Here is a 20,059-nt window from a genome sequence, read left to right as displayed (position 1 = left end):
AAAGCTCTTAGAACTCTGATGGACCATACTAAGGATCCATCTAGTTCACTGTCTTGTTTCCTCAGAGTGTTCAACCAGATGCCTCCACGAAGCACGTAGTCTTGCTATTGCCCAAGATGTCTCCTCAGTTCACCAAGAAAGGCTAAGAAACATTCTGCACTTGTTGAAATGGTTACCTCTAACAGTTACTGGTGGCGGAGGGGGGGTTATCTAAAGAATACAGCGCATCAAGATTGGATACCACCAAATTGCAAACGTGGAGCCTTTGAGTCAAGTGACTCTAGTTTCTAGCTCAAGTTTGTCCTTCACATTTAAGTCACTGGAGATTTCTGGAACCTTGTTCAGAATTTTTCAGTTTCAAAAAAGGAGCTGATGATGATCTTCACACATCCAAATAATGAGCTGCAGGTAAAACGTACATTTTTAGTGCTGGCAAATACTTGCTGACCACCTAACTTCTGGCTAGTGAGTCCCTTAGATGGGATGAGCTTTTTAACTATTCTGAGAGCAACTCTTCCGCCTAATGATAGAATATCCCACTGTTCATACTTCAGGGTAGCCCCACCTCTCATGGCTGGGGTTAAGTTTTTACAAGGGCATGTTTCAGTGCTTCACAAAACAGGGCTGTATATGTTTATTCAGGGATGCAGGATTATCAAAGAGAGTTCTGTTCACTGTGGAAACCTGGCTCTTCTTTCACTTCCAAGATGGTATATTTTTGGCCCGTGGCCAATTTTTCAAAAGTGTTTTCCAACAAATAAATAATAAACACAGAAACAAAAAAATATTTTCACCTGCATATATGGCAAAATGGTCAGAGTAGAAAGTAAACAATGGACTTGGGTACCATATTGACTTTGTTTTTTTATGGCTCTTGGGGACTTGGAAGCTGGTAGATATGGACACAACTAGAATGTTATCTTGATCCTTGCATTAATGTGCTGCACATGACAGAGATGCTGGGATGGTGCCACCTGAAAAATAAACACACAAAGGGACATTGGAATGAACATATGGGGCAAAATCTTTGGGTTTTTACTTGGAACTGACCCTCCCCTCTCACCACATAATGAGGTTCTTTTAAACTTCTCAGTTTCAAAACCAATCTCTCATACTGGATTTGGGGAGGGGTTGCTGTTCAAGAAAACAATGTTCAACGCCACTAGGAATGATGATGATGATATTGGATTTATACCCCGCCCTCCACTCTGAATCTCAGAGTGGCTCACAATCTCCTTTATCTTCTCCCCCCACAACAGACACCCTGTGAGGTGGGTGGGGCTGAGAGAGCTCTCTCAGAAGCTGCCCTTTTAAGGACAACTCTTGCAAGAGCTATGGCTGACCCAAGGCCATTCCTGCAAGTGGAGAAGTGGGGAATCAAACCCGATTCTCCTAGATAAGTGTCTGCACACTTAACCACTACATCAAACTGGCTCCCACTGGATCCAGCAAACTTCCATTGCAGAGTGGGGATCTGAACATGGGTCTCTCAGATCCTAGTTTGACACTTGAACTTCTGGCTGTCAGCTTTCACTTACTCTGGGGAAGGTCTGGCCAAGTTACAGAAGCTTTGTAGTAACAAGTTGCTCAGATGAGTTGTATGTGTGGCGGTCACTGCTGGGCCAGCAGTTGTGCAAGTTGTACAGATGCTGCAGCTGGGCCCATCTGAGTTGTGTGGCAATATGTGGTTCACACTGGTGTTACACAGATTGCATAGTAGCAGGTTGTTGGGTTGTTGACACTGGGCCTAGTCCTGATGAGTCCTCCGTCCAGGGCAGAAGGGGAAGAGGGCAGCGCTGGAGTAAGAAACCAAAATAGACCTGAAAAAGGCCTCCCCCTGCCTTTTACTGACAGAACCCAAGGTTTTATCTGGGAATACTCTTGTGGTTAACCAGTAGCCACACAATGGTCACTGAAACCATACTTTACAGGTGATGCAATTCTTAATTTATTAAGATTTCAGATTTTTCTGGAGGTTACTCTATCCAGTCTGCTTATAGTTCCATTCCCTGGATTTAAGTATCCACAGATGGCACTGTGTTGAGAATTAGATATAAAGTGGGGGACCCACAAGGACTTATGGAGTCATTTCATTTTCTCCTTCCACACTCTTTCCTTTCCCCCTTCCCTGAGAAGCCCTCATTGTCTGTTCTCTTTCTCTGTCTCCTTCTCTCCTTCCTACCCACCACTCAACCTACATTTATCTGCCCCTCTGCCTTCAGTTTTTCCTCCTTCCCTTCCCCAGCAGCCTCTACCCAGGAAAAATATGGCCAAGTTGCCCAGTGCTGGCTGGCAGGTTCAGTTGTGTGATGTGGGAACCCACAAGAACCTGCAGGGAGCACCTCATTTTCCCCTGTACCCCTCTTCCAGTATTTCCTCTGTCTCCTCTAGGCAATCCTCATCCTTTTGCTACTTCTGTCTCTCCCCTCCATCAACCAAACAACCTATATTTGCCCCCCTCGTCTTCTGCTCTATTTATTACTTCATTTAGACTCTGCCTTTCTCATAATGGCTTTCATGGGGTGGCAGATGAGTAAGCCCCAGAAAGGGTCCTGCCCTCTCCCCCTACCTTTTACAGTCAGAAACCAAAGCTTGAAGGCTGGCAATACTATTGTTGCCTAGCAATAGCCAGTGAATGCAGTAGTCTCTTAAAGATAGAGGGGCTGCTTCTATTATTTTAGTGTTTTTAAATTTGATTTTAAAAATTCACTGAGGGTTTTTTATATTTGGATTTTTCTGCAAACCTGAGACATTTTTCAGGTTTGAAGAAAGATGTGTCTTGTCTGTTTATGGCTCTAGCCTCTAGATTTAAGTATCCACAGATCTGGCCATGCTGAGAATGACATATTTTGACTGAATTGTAACCACTGAACAAGAAATTAGCAGTACAGAAAAAAAAGTTCTTGATTTCTTTTTTCCCATTTTGAATGTACTCAGAAGAAACTGTATTATAAAGAAGGATAGAAAACAAACATGGGTTTAATACTATGGTTTCTTCAAGCCTGCACAGAAATTAAATGTCTGAGCATTGCCTCTATCCTAGAAAACAGCCATGTTTTACTTCCATGCTTAAGGATGGTTATTTATACAGTATGTCCAATCGATATGCTATCCCAGAAGAGAGACAGAAGATACTCTGCATAGTCTCTGGTTATTCTGAGTCAGTTCTCTAACACTAGCCTCCTGCAAAGAAGCAATAATCATTTTGGATCAAGATATCAACAGTGGAGACTGCATACCCTAAACGGAGAAAAAAACATTTCCTCCCTCCCCAGCCTTCTTTTTTGCTCATTATGTAATCATCAAATAGCAACTGCATTCCTCTTTGATTCTTCTGGAGGGCATGTTGAGGATAACAAAAACACAAAAGAATATTTTTAATCCTGTAGTTGAAGAACATCTTGCAAATGGTCCTTTTAGCCCCAGGGTTACTAAAGTGTGAGGTGGATCTCTTTATAGAGAGATACAGAGAGTCGCTAGGCTAAATCAAACCTTTTCAAGACACTTCACAATCTGTGCATTTTGTTTGGGCCAGGAGGCAGAAAATCCAAATGCACAAACACACACATTCCCTCTTTCTAAATGAGCTATCAGTGCAAAACAAAGACTTCTGACTATGTACAGATGGTTATAGTGGTGAAGTGATGTGCCCTTGATTGCTAAGACAGCACTTGTTCCCTTCTTGCTTCTGTTCCTTTAAAATCTAATCAAGGACAGGGTATTTGGAAGAGGGAAACAAGTCCTCTTCAGTGTTTAAAAGGGGGGGGGGGGACCCAAGTCCTCTTCCTCATCTACTGGCTTCCTCTTCTACAGGTGTCACAAGGGGGGGGGGGGAGGAAGCAGACGGCAGCTTTCTGCTCCCTTGCTGGCTGTCGCTGGAGCGGAGCTCATGACTGAGTGGGTATGACCCACCCTGTCCCCACTGTAGCTACATAGTCTATGGCAGGAGTATCAAACATGTGGCCCACAGGCCTAATCCATCCCTGAGAGGGCTCCAATCAGGCCCGCCAGTAAATGGCCCTTGTCTGCTTTCTTCTTCCTTCCCTACTTCCTTTGGTTGCCATTTTTGTGCTTCTTGTCTGCTTCTTTGGTTGCCATTTTCACGCTTTTCCCTGCAATGCAGCCAAGCAGTCTCTGGCTCTTTCCCTCTTCCCCCCTCCCTTTTCCCCAAGGGAGGAGGATGGAGAAGGAGCCTCGGCCAATGGACGGGCTTTGCCCTGTAGCTCTGCCTTGCAATTGATACAGTCTGGCTGTCTTAATCAAGCAGCAGAGCTACAGAGCCAAGGCCCTTCATTGGCTAAGGCTTCTCCTCCCTCCTCCTCCTTTGGGGAAAAGGGAGGGGGAAGGGGGAAAGAGCAGAGGCTGCTTTGCTCGGCTGCCTCAATTTCACTGGAGAAATGGAAAAAACACCCCTAAGAGCTTTAACACTGTTTTATTCAAGGTATGAGGTTTTTTGCCTTGCTCTCTCTGTGTTGTTAAGCTCGTTTTGTCAGGGCTCTCCTTGGTGCAACTGGGTTCCCTCCCCTTTTCACTGTATTCATGCCCTGATGCAGTCTTTTTCAATAGGAAAGCAATTTAGATGAGGAATAATCACAATCCACAGTGAGGTGGATTAGGCTGAGTGTGTGTCCAGCACATTTCCTGTGTGGACTGCAGATTTTGAACCCAGGCTTCTCAGATAGTAAGTAGGCTGATAGTGATCACAATACTGGCTGTCTCTCTTTACTTGCACTGCCTCATAGAAGTTGCAGTTATTTTTCTGGGGAAGATTATCATTTTATAGATAAACAGATACCCCCAGTCTATGGTGTCGTCACATGTTCTTGACCAGCACACAAAGCACTTATGTACAAAAACTCACAATGCCCAGCCATCTCAATAAATCAAATAAAGTAGGCTTGTAATTTACAGATACACCTCTTAACAACATAGTCAAGATTGCTACAGCACAGACATTGTCCCCAGATTTTGATGCAATAATTCAGAGCAAGAGGGGTCAGTTAATCAGTTAAACAAAATATTGGAAATATGGTAATGTTTTAAGCATGTTTTATTTTAAGTTAAAAAAAAAAACCCTTCAGTTGTGTCTGTGCCCTATAAGGTTTATATCTCCGCTACCTGGCATTACACTTTATGACACACATGGCCTGGCCCAGCAAGGTCTCATTTATGTCAGATCTGGCCTTCATAACAAATGAGTTCGACACCCCTGGTCTATGGGGAGCAAGATGCTGCTTTTAAAGAGGGCTGCATCACTGCTTATGCAGATAAGAACATAAGAGAAGCCATGCTGGATCAGGCCAATGGCCCAACACTGTGTCACGCAGTGGCCAAAAAAACCAGGTGCCATCAGGAGCTCCATCAGTGGGGCCAAGACACTAGAAGCCATTCCACTGTGCCCCCCCAAAGCACCAAGAATACAGAGCATCACTGCATTAATCCTTTTTTGTACTTACTAGTACTATTAATAAGATAATTTCAAGCCCTAATGGTGACCCCAGCAAGGGGTTTTCAAGGCAAGTGAGAAGCAAAGACAATTTGAAGAAGACGACGATATTGGATTTATATCCCGCCCTCCACTCCGAAGCGTCTCAGAGCGGCTCACAATCTCCTTTACCTTCCTCCCCTGCAACAGACACTCTATGAGGTGGATGGGGCTGGAGAGGGCTCTCACAGCAGCTGCCCTTTCAAGGACAACCTCTGCCAGGGCTATGGCTGACCCAAGGCCATGCCAGCAGGTGCAAGTGGAGGAGTGGAGAATCAAACCTGGTTCTCCCAGATAAGGGACGGCACACTTAAACACTACACCAAACTGGCTCTCTGCCATTGTCTTCCTCTGCAAAGTCTTTTTTTGGAGGTCTCCCTTCCAAGTCCCAACCCTGCCTAGCTTCTTAGATCAGGCTATACCGGGCTGCCTTCCCTCCCTCAAAGCAGATTACAATCAGTTAAAGTTTGAAATCAGTGGCATCTTCAAGACCAAGAAAGGTTTATTCTGGGTATAAGCTTTTGCGTGCATGCACATTTCTTCAGATACAATCAGTTAAGATAGCGTTACAAAACACAAATCAGACAACAACCTAGAAAATCAAGCATGATGTGATAAAATGTTAATGTGAAGGTCAACAATGATTAAATATGAATACCTCTAAAAAGCCATGCAGTATAGGACAGCCTTACAAACCCTGCAAATGGACAACAGAGAGGAAACTTTATGCAGCTCCTTGCTCCCTTGCTTTTGCTGTGCACAGCTGGTGGGGGAGATGGCAGTACTAATGAGGCATGCAGTGTGGATTCCTGTGACAAGAGACTGTCTTCCAGGCATGTGGCTCTCAGGTTGTGAAGGGCTGTTTCAAGGTACAAACCAGCACCTTGAACTTAACCCTAGAGGAAAGTGGTGCTCGATGTAACTGTTTAAGAATATGCCACCCAACACCACCCAGACTTTGCAACAGTTGAAATTTCCAACTTGTCTTTAAGGAAAGCCTCACATATACACCAGTTCAGCATGGCAGTTACTGAAGCATGAGTGAGGGTGGCCAAGTTAGTTTAGTCTAGATGGGAGGGCAATCTACAAAGAAACAGAAAAATGGCAACAGCATCTACTTCTTTAATAGAAGGATTGAGTCCAAAAGAATCTTCAGGCTTTTTATTTGATCCAAGGCAGCTGTAACCCATCCAGCTCCAGGAAGTCAATCCTTTGCAGAACTGAATGAGCTTATTCAGGAGCAGTGTTCCTACTAAGCTGAATTAGTGTGAGCTAGTTAAGTTTTTTAGCCTCTAGCTCACATATTTTTGTCTTAGCTCAGGAAGGATGGCCCCAGAGCAAACTAATTTATGCAGTAGCCAAATCACACACTCACAACTTTAATGCCAGTAGCTCATGAAGTAGAATTTTTGCTTACAAGACTTCATAGCTTAGAGGGAGCATTGTTCAGCAGTATTCCAGAAATATTAAAAAGCACTAGTGACATTCCAAACCATGTAGTACTTTACATAGTAAATCACATGGAGATGATTCAGTATTTGTGATAGAAACTCTTTGACCAAAAAGACTGAAATTATTAAAGACTAATTAATTTATGTATTTACTTCATTCATACCCTACCTTACTCCTCAGTAGGGAGTAAATTCAAAGCAGATTACATTGTTCTGTTCTTTCCCATTTTGCCCTCACAACAACCCTGCGAGGTAGCTTAGACTGTGTGACTTGCCCAAAGTCACCTACAGAGTTTCCATGGCAAAGTGGGGATTTGAACTTGGGTACCTCAGATCCTGGTGCAACCATACACAACACTGTCTATCTACTCAAGTAGATAATGGATAATTTGAGAGAATGGGCTGAAAGTTTTTGTATCTACTCTAGTGAATATGTTGGTGTCAGAAAACCATGTTGGGTCTTGTAAGATATCCATCACACAATACAACTGCTCAGGACATAAGGGAGGCAAAAGATGTTCTTGCAATAGGTGCCCATTTCCAGGTATAGCTGTGGCAGAACAGTCCTGTTCTGGCCTGCAGGCCAGGGTTCACTCTCCCCTCCAAAGTTTTCCCAACTTCTGGAGAGGTTTTTCTCTCTCTCCAGTAACCCTACGCCACCACCTGATCCTTTGTAGGAATTGCCTGCTGGGAGGGTCGGGACTTCTCATCCAAGTTCTGAGGCCTTGCCTCTGTGTAACTCCCACTGCCCAGAGCCTGGTCACCAGAGGCTTACTGCCTTGTGCAGGCCTGGAGGAACAGCCACTTGCCAACTGCCTTCCTGCCTCCTGTGTCCAAGATGGTGGAGACCTATGTGGCACAAGTGTGGGGAAGCATGCTATGATAAAGTTTGAAAGCCTTTGATGTTTCTTTTCTGCCTTATATAAATGCTATGAAAAGCATACAAGCACACACTGCTTCTGCCATTTCTCCTGCATGATTTGGATTGCTGGCAGAGGCTTGCCATGGGGGCAGCAATTTAAGCTGGGGCTGCCCCCACAGCAATTTAAATTGCATGGGAAGAGTGGCAGGAGCAGCCACATGCCTCCCTGCGCGATTTAAAGAGCCCACCAACCAACTGGTCAGTGGGGTCTTTAAATGGAGAGGGAGGCCGGCCCAATTGCTTCTGCCAGCGCTCCCTGCCCCAGTGAAAGGTCCTGCCAATCAGTTGATCGCCAGGACCTTTCACTGGTGGGAAGAGGAGCAGCTACTCCTGGTGCCCTCCCAGGTGATTTAAATCACGCAGGAGGAAGGGGCAGCCTCCACCCTCCCAAGGGGCACCCAATTAGACACCCCCCAGGGCTACCACCCTAGGTGATTGCCTAAGGTCGCCTAATGGGCACGCTGGCCCTGCACCCACCTTTTGACCTCTGTGGCTGGGAGAAAGACCAGAGCATCTATCTCACCTTTCTGTTACTCAGAGTGGAATGGATCTAATCTTTTTTTTAAAAAATTCACCATAGCCTGCTATGATAAAGTTTGAAAACCTCTGATGTTTCTTTTCTGTCTTATATAAATGCTATGGAAAGCATACAAGCACACATATATCTTCAAAGGAGAGCTACTTAGTTAACTCTAGACAGATCTTACAGCACTGTTAGTCTGAAGATCCCTGTCCTGACCATTTTGGGTAATGGCTGCTTTTGTAGAATGAATTCATGTAATTAGACTTGGAGCCATCCAACCTGTTTTGCAGAATCCTCTGGCAGACTGAAGTGCCCAACCTCTAGACCCTTATTGCTTCCAATTCCAAGCGTGTGTGTGGGGGGGGGGGCGGGGTGAGAGGGTGTTACATTTTTTAACTTTATTCTTAAGAGTAGTAAGCTGCACACAAGGGGGCTATATTCCAGAGTGAAAGTGACTTTCTAAAAGTGTTTCCTTTGATGGGTTCAAAACAGAAGTTGAGAGGGCATACTTTTAGCTACTTTTTTTCACCAGTACTCTGTATTAGCCCATACCAACTTACTTTCTCCTGTGGCTAAACTGAACATTTCTACTTGATTGAATCTGCTTCATGCAGGGAGCATTTTTCTTCTTTATACTGAGGAGCATAAAAAAGTTCCTCTCCCCCCTCCCCATGCACTCTATGGTGTTGTCCAAAATCTCCTTTCTCCTTCCTAATGCATAATTTGTAGACCTGCTCTGCCTGGATATCCCAGAGTAGCCTGGACTTGTCAGATCTCAGAAGCTAAGCAGGGTTGGCCCCGGTCAGTACTTGAATGGAAGACTAGCACAGGATACCAGGGTCGCTATGCTGAGGGAGTCAATGGCAAACCACTTCTGTTAGTCTCTTATCTTGAAAACCCCTTGGGGGTCATCATGAGCCAGCTACAACTTGATGGCAAAAACAACCACCACCACCCTGTTCTTACTCTTTTTCTTCACTAAACTTATGCCCTGGTCTTCAGCCAAAGCACTCAGGATGGCCAAATGCAGTAGCATGTGGGGGTGGGGGAGTGGAGGTTTCTACCATCTGGGCAGGTTACTGTACCAGATCTGCTTGGCTTCTCTAGAGGAAGTGTACCATGTGCTCGCAGCTTATTCACTTTTGCAGAAAGATAACCTAAATGCTGTAACCAGCTTCACTGAAATCAAAGCTTTTTGTTTTATAAATTATGGAATTAAGTTTGCAGGTGTGCTTTTGTATAATTGATTTTGTTTCTGATAGTCATCACAGAGACACACAGAACATATACAGCTGCCTCATGCCAAGACAGACCTTTGGCTCATCAGCACTACCTGCCCTGGCTGGCAGAAATTCTATAAAGTCTGAAAGCATAGAAAAGTGATTCTGAACACCTGCCACCTGGAATCCTTTAACTGGAGATGCCAGGGATTAAAGCTGGGGCCTCCCTTGTGCACTTATGAAACTGCCTTATCAAAGTTAATATTGTTTCCCGTGACTGGCAGCAGCTCTCCAGGGTCTCATAAAGGTCTTTCACATCACCTACTAACCTAACCCTTTTTTCAAATCATAGATGCCATGGATTCAAACTGCATGCCCTCCCACTTAGCTTTTCCTAAACCACTGGAAAACCTACTAAGCTACTCTCTTTTCAGCATCAGACAATGTATACAATTTTGCTCATATATTTTCAAGCTTACTTTATAATGGTCTAGGAACTTGTTTTCATTTTAAACAAGGACAAAGGGGATCCACATAATTCTCCTTCTTCTTTCTTCTCTTGGAGCTTTGGAGTGCTACTTAAATAGTGGAAGAGACACAGGAGAGGCCATGGCTCAGTGGAAGAGCCTCTGCTTTGCATGCAGAAGGTCCTGAATTCAATCCCCATCATCTCCAGTTGGAAAAAGAAGAGGAGGAGGAGATTGGATTTATACCTCACCCTTCACCCAGAGTCTCAGAGTGGATTACAATCTCCTTTCTCTTTCCCTCCCCACAACAGACACCCTGTGGGGTAGGTGGGGCTGAGAGAGCTCTGACAGAAACTGCTCTTGAGAGAACAGCTCTGAGGAAACTTGTGACTTACCCAAGGTCACACCAGCAGCTGCATGTGAAAGAGTAGGGAATCAAATCTGATTCTTCCAGATTACAGTCACACACTTAACCACTACACCAAACTGGATCTGGTAGTAGTTGATATGAAAGTCCTGTGCTGAGACCCTGAAGAGCTGCTGCCAGACTGGGTAGACCTTGATGGACCAATGGTCTGATTCAGTATAAGGCATCTCATGTGTCCATCTCCAAATGGTTAAACACTATCTCCCCCACAAAATTCATTGCTTTGTTATCTAGCACTTAAGCAGAAGATGATGATGATATTGGATTTATATCCCACCCTATACTCTGAATCTCAGAGTGATCACAATCTCCTTTACCTTCGCCCCCAGTATCCAGAACACTCAATCAACTTCTCCTTCTCAGTCATCATGCTGCTGCATCTTTGGTCGCATACATAATCTACTCTTGCTTCTGTAGTTGGCCACCTTGGTACTTGTAGCTGTTGCTTGGCTTCTGCCTGCTCAGTCTGCCAGCCTCATCCTTGGGTGCCCCCTTCTCCCATTAGCCTGCCTCAAGCTGCTGGGAGCCAGATCAGCCATAGGGCTCCCAAGCAGCTATCCCATTTCTCTGACTGCTGCAGAAGATGGCTCCATCCAGAGTCATCCACATTAAGGGGATTGTCAGCATAAGACCCCAGTTTGGATTGGGTTTGGGATGGGCAATAAGCCAGAGTTTCTGGCACATTTTATTTAAACCCTGTGAGTGCTGGATAAAAAATAAAACAATCCTCCATGTGGAATGCTCTCATCCCACGCAGGCTGGTCCTGAAATGAAGGAAGCATGGCAGGCTACAAGAAACAAGCTAGCATACCATTTCACAATTTCACTAGGTTTAATAAACATAGACCACAGAAGAAAATCAAAAGTGTAGAATTCTAGCAATGGCCATCTGGTCCACCACAGTCTCTTGATACAGACACAGCTGAGTAGTTATTGTGATGGGTGTCATGCCATATTATGTGAAGAACTGGACTTCACTTGGGACCCAGCAAGATGCTACGTCTAATTGTAAGGCTACCACCAAAATTGGGAAATGCTGTGTTTAGTTTACCTTCTTTCCTTGCTCCGTAACATCTAGTAGTACTTAGTAATGTCCTGATCTCATGGCATTGTGTATTTCTACCTTGCTCTCTTATCAGCCACTAATGACACGTGGTAGCAAGAAACATCTCTCTGTATGTTACTGAAAGGGAGAAAGTACATATGAAGCTGCCTTATACTGAATCAGACCCTTGGTCCATCAAATATTGTCTACTCAGACTGGCAGCGGTTCTCCAGGGTCTCAAGCTGAGGTTTTTCACACCTATTTGCCTGGACCCTTTTTTGGAGATGCCAGGGATTGAACCTGGGACCTTCTGCTTACCAAGCAGATGCTCTACCACTGAGCCACCGTCCCTCCCCATGTGGCCAGAGCTTCGCATTTAGCATGATGATCTCACCCTTACTTTTGATCTTGTATGAGTCTACTTTCACTCTTTCATTTCAGTAAAGTGGGTATTGTGGCACACATTACTACACAGAGCGCAATCTACTGGAAGACTCCTGGGAGAGTCCCCCATTGGGATTAATAGAAATGAAAATCTCTGTTACTAAAATCTACATAGAAAATCCTCTTAGATTTCTAAATCCCTGCACATGATTAAGTCCCTTCAAAGTCATACTAGGTATTTTTTGTGTCTCTGAGATCATTCAGAACCAATGTGTAACTGCTCCCCACCTCAGGCCCAGCCTCAGGGTAACAAACCAGGCACTGTAGCCTAGTTCAGGCTGACAAGAGCTTGACAGTTCTTAAAGGCAGTTAAATCCAGGTTTTCTCCACATATCTCCTCATTTCTTGATATATTTATAAAATACAAAAGCTCACATTTTGGAGAACAAAGGAACAGTTATGCTCTACTCCTGCATACGGGTGGTTTTTCGATTCTTGCCCTTGGGCAAGTTTAACTGTTGAGAGAAATAAAATCTTCTCTGTTGTTGAGTTTCAGAGTCTTGCCCGTTGACCCACAGAATTCATTTCTAGGAGGTCATAGGGCAGAAACTGTGGTTGTGGGTTGGAGATAACACATTAAACATACCTGGAACACATACACAATCGTTCATTTGAGGAACCCCACCATGATTGCTCTTACTAGAGTTGAGAAACAGAGCCCCTATCTATGAAGTTAAGAAACAACCATCTAGTGCACTTCAACACTGCAACAGTAAATCCCCTTCTGCAGAGACCTGCTCCAGTTTATTCTAGTGCACTTCTTTGATCGAGTGATGAGCTTACTGGATCAAGGGAATGTTGTTTCATTTCATTTCATTCGATTTATATTCCGCCCTCCCCACCGAGGTGGCTCAGGGCGGCTCACAACATAAAATTCTAACAATAAGATTAATGAATATTAAAATACATTAAATAGTTTACAGCAGTTAAAACAAGAAAACGATCTATCAATGTGCTATCCTATTGATGATGTTGATGATGTTTTCTTGGATTTCAGTAAAGCTTTTGACAGGGTTCCCTACTGACATTCTGATGGGACTGTGAACTGGACTCTAGAATAGTTAGGTGGATAGGGAACTAGTTAGAGAACCGCATTCAAAGAGTAGTTGTCAATGGAATTTCATCTGAGTGGAGGGAGGTGTCCAGTGGGGTGCCACAGAGTTTGGTTCTGGGCAAGCTTCCCTTTAGCATGTGCTGGACTGCGCCAGTGCACAAATTCTCAGAGTCCAGTGCAGGGATTTTTCTCCCAGTGCAGCTTCTTGGAGGAGTTGGTGGCCCCGCCCACCCGCCAGCCTCTCACCATTTCCCCTTTGGCCATCTTCCTCCTTCTGAACTGACCTGGTGGCTCTGCTATTCATCAGCTACCAAGCTCAGTGGTCAGCGTCACTGGAGGAAGGTGGGGGGGGGACTGTTGGCTGTGCTGCTTAAAGAGACATTGGAAGAATTGGAACCGCGTGGTCTGGCTGGAGCCGTCTGGAGTCGTGAGAGCGAAGGGAAAAAAGAACATGGAAGCGAAGCTCTTAATGGGCCACTCACTGCCTGTGCTGCCTTCAGGGATGCAGGGGATGCCTCAGTCCAAGAGGGGGAGGGGGGAAATAGAGCCCCAGTCCCTTTACCCACCTGCCCGTGGTTCTCTTCCTCCTCCCAAATGCTCACCTAAATGTAGTGCTGGTGGCGAGTAGCACATGAAGAGCCTCGCCGCCATGTGCTTTTTAAAGAGACATGGGGGGCGGGGGGAGGAAGGAACTGTGCAGTCCAGGGAGAGTGTGGTTCCTTTTCCTCCCCCCTCCCCATGTCCTGTTTAAAAGCACGGTGGCAGTGAGGCTCTTCATGGGCTACTCACTGCCAGTGCCACCATGGTGGGGAGGGGGAAGGCCTCAGTCCGATGGGGAGGCGGGGAGAGAGAGGGTTCCAACCAGGCTGGGGGGGGGGGGGGAGCTTCATGTTTGTGTGTATCTGTGTTTTGGGTGTAGGGGCTGTGTGTGTGTGTTTTGGGTGCAAGGGCTGTGTGTGTGTTGTAGGGACTGTGTGTGGAGATGTGTGTGTGTGTTTTGAGTTTGGGGGCTGTGTGTGCGTAGGGGCTGTGTGTGAGTGTGTGTGTTTTGAGTGTAGGAGCTCTGTGTGTGTTGTAGGGGCTGTGTGGAGGGGATGTGTGTGTGTTTTGGGTGTCGAAGCTGTGTGTGTAGGGGATGTGTGTGTGTTTTGGGATGTAGGGGATGTGTGTGTGTGTTTGGGGTGTTGGGGATGAATCTAGGGAATATAGCTTGGAGGTGGGGCTTTCCTCAGTTGCTTCTCACTTCTTCAGAAGCCCTCTAATCTTCTCAGAAGTGAGCAGTGACTCACGGAAGCTCATACGCTGCTACAAGTTTTGTTAGTCTTCAAGGTGTTACTAGCTACTTGCTTTGAAAGAGGTATTCTGATGATGCTGTAATTCTCTAGAGGGATGTCAAACTCATTTGTTATGAGGGCTGGATCTGACATGAATGAGACCTTGTCGGGTCAGGCCATGTTTGGCTGGGCCATGTGTGTTTCTATTTAAGATTAGGTAGAAGAAATATAAACTTTATAAAGGACACAAATATATTTTAAGAAAACTTAAAAATAAAACATGCTTAAAACATTAGCACTTGTTGGCCTTAAAGGTGCTTTCTTTGTATTTCTGCCATGGGATCCAAGGAACTGGGCAAAGGAAGCTCTGGCTCTTTCCTTCCTTCCCCAGGGGACCAGGGGAGGGAGGAGCCTCAGACAATAGATGGAAGAGAGGCTTGGCTCAGCAACTCTGCTGTGTGATTGAAAGAGCCTGGCAAAGCAAGCTCTCCCCCCCCCCAAGGGAGGAGCCTCATCCAATGGAGAACATAGAGGTTTTGCTCTGTAGCTCTTGTGCGATTGAGGAAGCCTTGCAAAGCAAGCTGTCATGCAGAAGGAAGCAAGAGAGAGGGAGAAGGAAGCAGATGACAGCCAGTTGCTCGGTGGCCTGATTGGAGCCCTCCGGGGGCCTGATTTGGCCCCCAGGCCGCAAGTTTGACACTCCTGCTCTAGACCCTTCTGCTTACAGTTTTAAAGCTAGCACCATTTTGGGCTCACAGGAAAAAAATTTCTGCTCACAAGACTGCAGACCTTAGAGAGAACATTGGTTCTGGGCCTGGTACTTTTTAATATTTTTATAAAGGATCTGGATGAGGGTGTGGAGGGGCTACTCATGAAATTTGCAGATGACACCAAACTGGAAGGATCATAAGATCAAGATAGAATTCAACGAGATCTGAACACAATGGAAAAGTAGGCGGATGTGAATGAGATGCAATTTAACAAGGATAAGTGCTGAGTTCTACATCTGGGAACAAAAATGAGCAGCATGCATACTGAATGGGGGATACACTTCTGGGTAGCAGTGTGTGTCAACAAGATCTTGGGGTACTGGTGGATCGTAAGTTAAATATGAGCAGCCAGTGTGATGCAGTGACAAAAAAGACTAATGTGATCTTGGGGTGCATCAACAGAGGCATAACATCCAAACTGCAAGATGTCACAGTATCCTTGTACACTACATTGGTCAGGCCACACCTGGAGTATTGTGTGCAGTTTTGGAGGCCTCACTTCAAGAAGGATGTGGAGTGGGTGTAGATGAGAGCGAGGTGGATGACCAGGGGCCTGGAGGAAAGGCTGAGGGACTTGGGAAAGTTCAGTCTGGAGAAGAGGTTGAGGGGGGACAGGATTGTTCTAACATATTTGAAGAGCTGTCACTTAAAGGAGGGCAGGAAGCTGCTCCTGTTGGCAGCAGAGGAGAGGACTTAGAATAATGGGTTTAAACTAAGGCTAGGAAGGAACTGGCTGGATATTAGAAAAAACATTTTACAGTAAGAGTTGTTCAGCAGTGGAATCAGCTACCTAGGAAGCTGGTGAGCTCATTGGCAGTCTTTAAGCAGAAGCTAGACAAACACTTGTCAGAGATGCTCTAGGCTGATCCTGCATTGAGCAAGGAGTCAGAATAGATGGCCTGTATGGCCCCCTTCCAACTCTGCGATTCTATGACCTCAACTGCAGTAAAAGTTTCTAAATAAGGTTTAATTGTAGTTGCAAAAGCATCATAGTGCAGGGGAGGAATCAAAGGCCAATCACCACACAAAGGGCCACTTGAATACACTCCAGGTACTTCAAGTGTTGATTATGAAGTACAGAATGGGTCACCATGGAGTTGTCATCAGTGACTTAAGAATTTCTATGACAGCACCATCTCACCATTAGCATTAGAAGCTTTCTACAGATTATTGTCTTCCTAGCACAGTACTGTCCATGCTGACCAGAAGCAGCTCTCTCAGTCTTTCCCAGCTTTGTTACTGAGATCTTTCTTTTTAAAGTGAAGATGCCAGGGATCTTATGTATGCCAAATCATGCTCTGGACAGCTGAGTGTTACCCCTTTATCTGGAATTCTGACACATTTCTCTCTACTGACACCCAACAACTTGTGATCTGGACCCATGCCCCTCTTGGCTGATTAAATCTTGCCAGAGGGAACTTAGATGTCCTATATGGGACATCGTAAATAGATCCCTCTCAGAGGGGTGTTTTTCAACACCTCTTAAAGAGGCTATGGTCTGCCTTCTCCTGAAAAAGAGTACAGCAGATCCGGCTGAATTGGCAAATTATCGACCGGTCTCAAATTTACCATCTTGGGGTAAAATTATTGAGAGGGCTGTAGCGTTACAGTTGCAGGGTTTTCTGGATGACGCTTCCATCTTAGAGCCTTACCAGTCCAGCTTCCGTCCGGGTCATGGGACGGAGACAGTGCTGGTTGCTTTGGTAGATGACCTCCAGTGGCACCTGGACCGAGGTGGCGTGGTGGTAACCATCAGTTACTGACCCGCCGGCTTGCCAACGCAGGGATCAGGGGGTTGGCCTTACAGTGGCTTTGCTCCTTCCTTGATGGACGCGGACAAAGGGTGGCAATTGGGGGAGAGCTGTCCCAGAAGCACTCACTAAATTGTGGGGTGCCGCAAGGGGCAGTTCTCTCTCCGATGTTATTTAACATCTACATGCGCCCCCTTGGCCAGAGGTATGGGCTTGGGTGTCATCAATATGCAGATGACACCCAGCTCTATCTATTAATGGATGGTCAGCCTGACTGTGTCCCTCAAAATCTGGACCTAGCATTGCAAGCCGTGACAGGTTGGCTCAGGCTGAGTAGGTTGAAGCTGAATCCAATGAAGACGGAGGTCCTTTGCTTGGGTTGTGGCACTCCAGGAAGAGAAATCCCCCTCCCAGTTTTTGACGGTGTGTCACTGAAAGCGGCACACAGAGCCAAGAGCTTGGGGGCTCTACTGGAGCCTTCATTGTTAATGGAGGCCCAGATAGTGGCCACTGCCAAATCCACGTTTTTTCATCTGAGACGGGCGAGGCAGTTGGCCCCCTTCCTGGAGTGTCATGACTTAGCAACAGCGATCCATGCAACGGTCACCTCGAGACTGGATTATTGTAATGCCCTCTACATGGGGCTGCCTTTGTGCTGAACCTGGAAGCTGAAGCTGGTGCAGAACGTGGCGGCTAGGCTGTTATTAGGGCTCCTGAAGTGGGACCACATACAGCCAGGGCTGCGTGAGCTGCACTGGCTGCCAGTTGTATATCGGGTTCGTTACAAAGTGCTGGTTATTACCTTTAAAGCCCTATATGGTTGAGGGCCTGTCTACCTTAGGGACCGTCTCTCCCCATATGAACCCCAGAGAGTACTGAGGTCAGTGGGAAAAAACTGGTTGACAATCCCTGGACCAAAGGAGGCCAAACTGAAGACCACACGAGAACGAGCTTTTTTGATGGTAGCTCCACAGTGGTGGAATCAACTTCCGGATGAAGTGCGGGCCCTGCAGAGTCTTGATCAATTCCGCAGGGCCTGCAAGACCACTCTTTTTAAGATGCCTTCATCTAAATATGGTGTTAAGTTAGATCCGCTGTTGACGTTTCCACCACTATATTCACTGAAGGTCTGAGATGTAGCACCGTAAATGTTAATTTTAATAGTAATGTTGGTTTTAAATGATGGTTTTATTTAATGTATTATCTATTGAAATGTATGAATGCTTTATTGTATATCAAATTTACATGTTGTGAGCCGCCCTGAGCCTGCTTCGGTGGGGAGGGCCGGATATAAATAAAATGTATTATTATTATTATTATTTCAACCAACATTTCTAGTGAAATGTATGTGGACTCTAATAGGGATGATAGTAGCTAATACGAGTGCCTATGCAAATTTATTTTCAGCCCCTGTACTCCACATGAAGCTAGCTGGGGACCCTAGGTCAGACTAGGGTGGCCGATCCCCAGCTGGGCTGGGGTTTTCTCCAATTTCAGGGGACCAAATCCTTTACCCACTAGCTGGCCAGCAAGGGAAGTCCCAACCATGAACATCCCCTCTCATATTGACACCACCATGCTGAGCACATTGTGTATGATGCTCTAGCATTTTGGTCAAAATGGACCCAGGAGTCCTCCACTGGAAGCCAGGTATGACCTGGCAACCCGAGGTCAGTCACAGCTCTCAGAGCTCATTCAGCCCCCCAAATAAGACTAGTTCACCAACTAGAGGTGCTAAAAGAGTTAGAATGTAATGGTGCCAGCCAATCTTCAGATCTCATATAATAATAATAATCATAAATTTTATTTATATCCCGCCCGCCCCGCCTAGGCAGGCTCAGGGTGGCTAACAACATATTCTAACAACATAGCTATATTACACACAATACCATATGATAATAGTAATTATATGTCTACCCTTTGGTAGAGAGCAGTGTCCAACACAAGCAGAGGGGAAGGAGAGGAAACAGGTGTCAACTAGAATAAGAAGAGAAGAAGAAGAGACTGGATTTATACACCGCCCTTCACTTGGAGTCTCAGACTGGCTTACAATCTCCTTCCCCTTTCCACAACAGACACCTGTGAGGTAGGTGGGGCTGAGAGAGCTCTCCAAAAACTGCTCTTGAGAGGAACAGCTCTGAAAGAGTTATGACTGACCCAAGGTCATAACAGCAGGAGCAGGTGGAGGAGTGGGTAATCAAATCCAATTCTCTCAGATTACAGTTTGTGCACTTAACCATTACACCAAACTGGCTCCTAACCACTTAGCCACTACACCAAACTGGCTAATGCACTTATGGGCCTTGTCCTGAGGTGAATAAGCCAGTCCTGCCTCTATGCTTATTCCATGGCAGCTGTGACCAGAAACAGCTGCATCAGAATTCTTGGTAAAACGTTTCAGTGTTTATTAGTCGAGAAAAAAATGACTGCCAGAAATAAACATTGGTTTATAAAATTATGCCTGATAAGAAAATGGATAGAAATTTTTCTCCTTGTTCATAACATTAGAACTCAGGGTGGCCCAATGAAATGGATGACAAGTCGATTCAGGACACAGGAAAAGAACAGAAAAAACTTCACAATGCACAACAAATTGACACAATTCACTGTCATAAGATTCAGTGATGCCCACTCATTTGGGGGGCTTTTAAAAAGGGATGAGACAAATAATAATAATAATAATAAATTTTATTTGTACCCCGCCCTCCCCTGCCGAAGCAGGCTCAAATGAATGAAAGGTTTACCTATGACAACAAACACTGAAAGCTAAATGCATCCTTTGGGGACAGAGGCAGTGTGTGTCTGAACAGCAGTTGTGAGGGGATAAACAGGAGATTTTCTCAGCTGCCTGCACTGTTTTGGTGCTTCCAGGAGGCACCTAGCTGGCCACTGTCGGAAGCAGGATGCTGCTGGACTAGACTGGCCTTTCAGCTGACCTTGCAATGCCCTTCTAATGTTTTTATATGCTTTTAATAAAGTTGCCCCCAAGGTTGAATTTTTGAATCCCAAATTTAAGATAGGTGTAGAGCTATTTAAGAGACTACAAGAGAGATCAGCAAAACACTCACAGCATAGGATGAATTCCCTACACTTCCACCCTTGGGTCCGTGAATCCACGCTTGCCTTCATTAACCAGAGTTGGCCTTTCAGTTCTTGTGTGCCAGACCAAGACCTATCAAAAGAAATTCACGCCATATTAGAATCACATAGCAGAGCCTGAAGGCAC

At 45.5% G+C, this 20,059-nt stretch overlaps 1 protein-coding gene across 1 annotated transcript in view; it reads right to left on the bottom strand.

Moving 5' to 3' along the window:
• Window positions 1–618: 618 nt before the first annotated feature.
• Window positions 619–20,059, bottom strand: part of LOC132568642 (galactosylgalactosylxylosylprotein 3-beta-glucuronosyltransferase 1-like) — an 80,254-nt gene continuing 60,813 nt past the window's right edge. The window contains exons 6-7 of the mRNA XM_060234665.1: window positions 19,902–20,005; window positions 619–974 (exon numbers count right to left, since the gene is read on the bottom strand). Of these exons, the coding sequence (XP_060090648.1) occupies window positions 19,919–20,005 (87 nt within the window). The 3' untranslated portion in view covers window positions 619–974; window positions 19,902–19,918. The remainder of the gene's footprint in view (window positions 975–19,901; window positions 20,006–20,059) is intronic.

Source organism: Heteronotia binoei, chromosome 3 (assembly GCF_032191835.1).
Source record: "Heteronotia binoei isolate CCM8104 ecotype False Entrance Well chromosome 3, APGP_CSIRO_Hbin_v1, whole genome shotgun sequence".
Taxonomy (NCBI): Eukaryota; Metazoa; Chordata; class Lepidosauria; order Squamata; family Gekkonidae; genus Heteronotia; species Heteronotia binoei.
This window is presented reverse-complemented; position numbering and strand designations above follow the sequence as displayed.